The 7,136-nt window shown below is 37.9% G+C and overlaps 1 protein-coding gene across 1 annotated transcript in view; it reads left to right on the top strand.

Moving 5' to 3' along the window:
- The window catches only part of LOC107620626, a 25,364-nt gene that overhangs the window by 1,465 nt on the left and 16,763 nt on the right, over nt 1-7,136 (top strand). Inside the window, exon 2 of the mRNA XM_016322758.1 lies at nt 7-626. Coding sequence (XP_016178244.1) covers nt 7-626 — 620 coding nt within the window. The remainder of the gene's footprint in view (nt 1-6; nt 627-7,136) is intronic.

The raw sequence follows: 7,136 nt of genomic DNA, 5'->3' as shown, positions 1-7,136 counted from the left end.
TGTAAGGCAACACTCTAAGAAGTGAGGAAACTTTGGAGGAAGAAATTAGCAGGACATCAAAGTATACCCAAGGAGTTCTAAAGGAGAGGTTGGAAGAGAAAGAACAAGGAATTGACTCTGCACAAATGAGGGAACCAATGGGGAAGGAAATTCTAAAACCTTATAGGCCAAAAGCACCATTCCCTCAGAGACTTAGGGGTGGTGAAAAAGAAAAGACGTATTCTAGGTTCCTAGATGTATTTATATCTCTTCATATCAACATTCCCTTCATTGAAGCCCTCCAACAGATGCCCTCATATATTAAGTGCATGAAGGAGTTGCTAACCAAGAAGAGTACCTTAAAGGGTGGGCAAACAGTAGTGATGACTAAGGAGAGCAGTGCCCTCATCCAGAAGGATTTGCCCACAAAGAAGAAAGATCCAGGGAGTTTTCACATCCCTTGCACTATAGGGGATACAATGATTGACAGAGGGTTTTGTGATCTTGGAGCGAGTATAAATCTAATGCCTCTGTCGCTCATGAAGAAGCTACAAATCAATGAGTTAAAATCCACAGATATAACTCTTCAACTGGCTAACAAGACCAAAAAACAAGCACTAGGAGTGGTTGAAAATGTGCTGGTCAAGGTAGGAAGGTACTTCCTCCCTACAGACTTTGTTGTTCTGGAAATAGAAGAAAGTTATCTTCATCCAATCATTCTAGGAAGACCATTCTTAGCCACAGCCAGAGCACTCATAGATGTTGAGGAAGGAGAGTTGATATTGAGAATACATGATGAATAACTCACATTTCATGTCTTCAAACCTTCACATGAAGCTGAACAAGAGAATAGAGACTTGAAGGATGATCACAAGGATGTATTCCTGAAGGAAGCAAGCAATGAATCACAAGCAGAGCCTCCAAAGACATCCTTGGTGGAAAAACAAGGAGTCCAAGTAATACAACAATCAAAGAAGTCCAAGGAGGAGCTGAAACCTCAAGATTCAAAAGAGACAATCAACAAGATCCCTCCTGACAAAGAGATCACAAGGAATAAGGCACCACCAAAAGAAGGAAGGAAGAAAATGCCAAGAGGTGGGAAGAACAAAAAAATCCCCACTGAAGATTTTTCTCCAGGGGACAGAGTGATATCGATCCACCAACCACTAATACCACCTCACTTTCCTGTGATACCATCTCAACTACCTCAAGTGTAAATCATCAATAAAATCTTATCCTTGGAGCATGTAGAGATTCTCAAAGAGGCAAGCAGAGACAGATTCACTGCAAGAGGAGAAGACCTGAGACATTACAACCCTCCTTGACAAAGACCAATCGTCAAGCTAATGACGTTAAAGGAGCACTTGTTGGGAGGCAACCCAACCAGAGGTAACTCTCTTTTCTTATCTATTTCAATAAAATAGTTAAGTAGATTTCCCTGTATTGCAAGGAGTTAAGTTTGGTGTTTCACACCAAGGTGATTATGTCATGAGTCAACAATTCAAGAGCAAATGTGTGATACTAAGTTTGGTATTCTACCATAAATTTCAATTAACCACATGATGATCCTCAGCAGCATGACTAATCACCAACCCCAAACAACTATAAAAGTCACTTGACTTTGCAATTTTCTTTCAGTTTATCTTTGTTTAAGAAAAAAAAAAGCAACTGATGTTACATTGCATGCATACAACTCATTGCACACAGAACTAAGCAAAAAATTAAGTTTGGTGTTCACACACCAGATTGAGTTCAGAAGCTCACAAACATACATGCATGCTAACCATCTCTCAAGTGCTTGGGAAACAAGCAACCTCCAATAACTTTGCAAGAATTCAATCAATCTCTTGAAAGAACTATGCACCATCATCCAAGGAGATAAAGAAGGATACAAAAGCTATGGATGATGATGACAAGGAAGAAATAAGAAGACACCAAGAGGTTGTATTGTTACTTAACTATTTCTGGTTTGTAGTGCTTTAATTGAAAGTATGATTGTACCCTGTTTGCATGAACCTTTACATTCTGTTTGTCTTTCTTTATTGTCATTTTGGGCTTCTAGTCTAAGTGTCTGCTTTATTTTCATCCTGCTTGAATTGTATGCTGTGTCCTTGAGCTCAATAAAAGAAATTATGAGAATTTGATGTGAAAGACAAGAGTGAAATCCAATGTGCATAATAAAGTTCTAGTGTTGTGGTAGTATTTGCTAGCTAAGTTGGTTCATCAGTAAGGTACAAGGCTAAGATATCTCTTGAAGTATGAGCTTGAAGTGCATTCTATGAGACAAATGAATTAATAAGATCCTAAAAAGAGAAAAAGAGAATGAAAAAAAAAAAGAAAAGAGCAGAACATAAAGCTAGGCACCAATAGTTTGAACCTTGAGGCATGTGTCTGTGGTGTTTTTGTGCGAGGATCTGCTTGGATGAGTAAGTTCTTAGGAGTGCTTCATCACTTGAAAACTTAGGTTAACTAACCTGGGATTGTCAACTAAAAGTCCACTATCAAGAGCAACCTTTTCACAAAACATTTAGCAACCCAAAGAGGTGCTGGACACCAAGGTCTCAGGAATGAATAACAAACCATGTGCCTGTGGTGTGTATGTACTGAGGAGAGACTTTGGTGATTAAGTCCTTAGGAGTGTTTCAACACCTAGCACCTTGAACCAACTGGTTCGGGAGTGTTGGCTGAAAGCCTATCCTAGAGAGTTGTCTCAACACAGAACACTTAGCTATAGAAAGCAATAAGCTCTAAAGAAGGAAAGAAAACAAAAATAGAGATAAGTTAAGGATCAAGAATTAGAGTCTCAAAGAAGGCAATAGAGTGAGAATTTAAGAGCATATGATAGCCTAGCAACCAGCAAGAACATGAACCTAAATTGCCACGCATGAAACTCCATGAACCAAGGATTTGAATTCTCTGAATAAGGACTTGTATCTCTTGTATTTTCATTTCATTCTTCTTATGCTCTATCACTTGCTTGAGGACAAGTGATGAGAGGAACTTTTGCATGGTCTAGAAATTTGCGGATAAATCCTCGTTGCAAGTATAGTTTCTAAACCTTCAAAAGTCCTTTCATACAAACGTTTTAGTTGTCACAAGTAACAAACCCCTAAATAAATTGATAACCGAAGTATTCAAACTTCAGGTCGTCTTCTCAAGGAGCTGCAGGGAAGTATATTCTTATTATTTATTATTGGCTATGAGGATTGTAAATTGGGATTTTGAGAATGAGGAGCAAGTAATTTAAGTGGCAATTAAAGTAAATGAAGAACAAGTAATTTAAATAGCAAGTGAAATAAATAAATGACTGTAAATAAACTTTTGGCAAGGTATGAGAAATTAGAGGTCCTATCCTGGCTATCCTTATCAATGATGATAATAATTGAATCTTAATTCCACTTTGTTAGCCTTTACTAAGATAAAGGAAGGTCAAGGGATTAATTGGATTGATCTCCGAATCCTATTTTATTTTCTAAGAAAAGATTGGGATTCTTGAAGCTCAATTCAATTAACAAAGATAACAATTATCAAGCATGTTTGAGTTTGATAACTCCTGAGTTACTGATTTCTTAACCAAAACTAAAAGGAAAAAAGTAAATCTACTGGAATAAGAATGTCTTCAGATTGGGAATAATTGTAACTAATAAATAAAAGAAAGCAATATTAACTGAAATACCTCAAATAACATTAATCCAAAATAATAGTCTGTAACATGGAAGAATTCATAAACTAAATTGCAAAAGTAAATAATCAACTAAAGTAATGAATAAAAGTAAAAGAGAAGCTTAAAGTAAAGGAACATTAAACCTGGGATCGAGAGTCACTCCCAAATTAAGAGAAATCCTAAATTCTAATCCTAAAAGAGAGAGAGAATCTCTCTCTAAACTAAATCTAAATCATCAAAACTAAAACTAAAATCGTCTCTCTATGAATGGATGCATTCCCTCACTTCATAACCTCTGGTCTATGCCTTCTGGTCTTGGATTTGGGCCAAAAAGGGCTTCAGAAATCACTGGGAGCGTTTTCTGTAATTTCTGGTGCGTGGCCTCTGTCACGCATCCGCGTGGGTCACGCGGTCACGTCATTCGAAGCTTTTCTTGTCACGCGGTCGCGTCAGTCATGCGGCCGCATCATATGTATTTTGCTTAAGGCGCGCGGTCGCGTCAGTCATGCGGCCGCGTCGCTGTTGATTCGCGCTTGGCATGCGTCCGCGTCGCCCATGCGATCGCGTGGATGCCAGTTTCTTTAGAAACTCCATTTTGTGCTTTCCTTCCATTTTTGTATGTTTTCTTTCCATCCTTTAAGTCATTCCTGCCTTAGAAGATCTGAAACTACTCAACACACTAGTCCCGGCATCGAATGGAATTAAAGGTAATTAAAATAATTAGTTTTAAAGCATAGGAAACATGTTTTTCTCATACATCACATAATGAGGAAGGGAAAGTAAAACTATGCAATTAATATGAATAAGTGGGTGAAGGATTGAATAAATCACTCAAACTAAACACAAAATATATCATAAAATATGGGTTTATCAACGAGCAAGATTTAAGTTTGGTGTTGTGATGCCAGGGCATCTTGGCTAGTTTCACAAGCCATTTTAGTTTGTTTTAGGGTAGTTTCATGTATTTTCCTAGGAAATAAGTAAGTATTTGGTTGAATATGCATTCATACCTTGATTCAAGAAAACATTGTGAATTCTAGACAATTTCATGAGAATAATGCAAGGATTGAATGATAAAATAAATGATGCATCATCTTATGATTAAGAGCAAGACTTTGATGCACTTTGCTTGATTGATTTCAGGTGAAGAGAAGCAGAGGAAGGGTAAGAAAGAAGCAGAGAAGGCAACGTTGGTGGCCAAAGTTGGCTCACCAACGTTGCCACTAACGTTCTAAGGCTTGATATGCAATGTTGGTGGCCAAAGTTGGCACCCCAACGTTGCTGTAAACGTTATGACAAAGAGGTGCTAATGTTAGTGGGAACGTTGGAGAACCAATGTTACCACCAACGTCTTCAATAAAAGCTGACTTTGGAGATTGGAGAATTTTGATATGACGCATACGCGTGAAAGCGGAAAAATAGCAAGTCTTGCGTACGCATGGGCGACGCGCACGCGCAAAGTGGTAAAAATCCAGCTTTGACGCGTACACGTGGGCGACGCGTACCCATGACCATGAAAGCGTTGGTTTGCAAATTTTGCCACAAACGATGCCACTAACATTTTCGATAGATTCTGAGAAAGTTGCATGGAAAACTGGTCATCGACGCTCACGCGTGGGCGACGCACACGCGTGAAGTAGCAAAATCCAGCTTTGACGCGTACACGTGACCAGGCCAACATTGGTGGTAACGTTGGTGCATAAACGTTGCCTCAAACGTTCTTCAATGATTTAAGGGGAATGTTGGCCAACGTTAGTGGCCATCAACGTTAGTTACTAACGTCCATGCTGAGCTCATTTCCATTGGCACCCATGCAAGCTCATGAATGTTGGTTAACTCAAGCCCACGTCTGCATCACTAAGAGCCACTCTCAACTAGCTTCAACAAGGGCCAAAGCCCAGATCCAAGACTTCAAGACTGAATGAAGAAAGTGTATAAATAACATAGAATTTAAGTTAGAAAAGGCTGGGAAGTAGGGGATCCTAATTGGGAAACCCTAAATACATTTTCTTTGTACTTTTCTTTTAGCAGATGTACTTTCTTTTCTTTTTCCTTTTCTGTTGAAATTGAGCTATGAACAACTAAACCCCTTTTCATTGGGTTAAGGAGCTCTATTGTAATTCAATGGATCAATCATAGTTTTCATTCTTCTTCTTCTTTACTTTCTCTTTGATTTACTTGAAAGCTTTCGATCTTCATCCAATTGAGTAACTGTCTTGGAAGAGAAGTTGCTCATACTTGGATTTCCTCTGAACTTTGGAAGAGGAATGAGGAAATCATACTAGAAATGCTTTCTCATGTTGGACCGGATTGAGGGTTGTATGGATATAGTGACATATAATCCTACCAATACTTTGATTTGAAAAAATATTTGGTATAATCAGGGATCATATTTCATCTCTTCCTATGAGCAATTAGATCAAGGAATTGGGCAATTGTTTAAGCTTAGAGAGATTGAATTGCTAAGGAATTGAGATTCAATCACCTAAGATTGCTAAGAGATTAATGAGTTACATGGATTGAGGAAGAGATGAGAATGAACTTGATCCGAAAAATACAATATCTCCTGAGCCCAATGAACCTCCCATCTCTGATCTTTCCATTCTTTACATTCTGCTGTTTAAATTTATGCTCATCACCCCCATTCCAATTTAAGTTTTTGCAAGTTTAATTTCCTGCAATTACTTTCTGCAATTTACATTTAGCTCTTTTACCTTCAGTCATTTACATTTCTTACAATTTACCTTTCCTGCCATTTTAATTTCTGTAATTCCCAATTCAAATCTGCTCAGTTCAACTAGAACACTCCTCTAATTAAAGTTGCTCAACCAATCAATCCCTGTGGGATTCGACCTCACTCTACTGTGAGTTTTTACTTGATGACATTCGATATACTTGCCGAAGGAAATTTGTAGTGATACAGATTTTCGTGCATCAGTCCAGATAATTAGAAATTTAGGAGAAATTATTTTCAAGATGTTGTTCAAGCAAAGAGCTTTTAGAAGTTTTACAAGAACTCAATTTGAACAAGGGTCATACTTCCGTTCCACCCAGATTCATAAGATAAAGAACGAAAATAATTCTTGAAATTGAAATCAATACATGAATTAAAATAGAACAGTAATAGTATTAATCCATAGAATAAACAGAGCTCCTAACCTTAACAGTGGAGGTTTAGTTGCTCATGGTTCAGAGAGAAAACAAAAATTTTGTAAAACTGTAAAGTGCAGAATGAGGTATGAAAGGAGAGAAGAGACGAGCCCGAAGGGCTGATATATAATCCTAATTAATGTAAAATATATTTTCTAAAAATCAATGGGCTATATCCGAGAAGTAGGCGATGGATCCTTGCGGCAAGGAATTGAATCATTTCATCACGAAACCTACGAGCATTATTGGAAACGTTTGGCATCAAACCGCATCGAAAATCCCTTCCAAATTCATTTGGGGGTATTCAGTCCCGTTATATCACATGTTTGTTGGCTTATCGAAA

Source organism: Arachis ipaensis, chromosome B10 (genome assembly GCF_000816755.2).
Source record: "Arachis ipaensis cultivar K30076 chromosome B10, Araip1.1, whole genome shotgun sequence".
NCBI lineage: Eukaryota > Viridiplantae > Streptophyta > Magnoliopsida > Fabales > Fabaceae > Arachis > Arachis ipaensis.
This window is presented reverse-complemented; position numbering and strand designations above follow the sequence as displayed.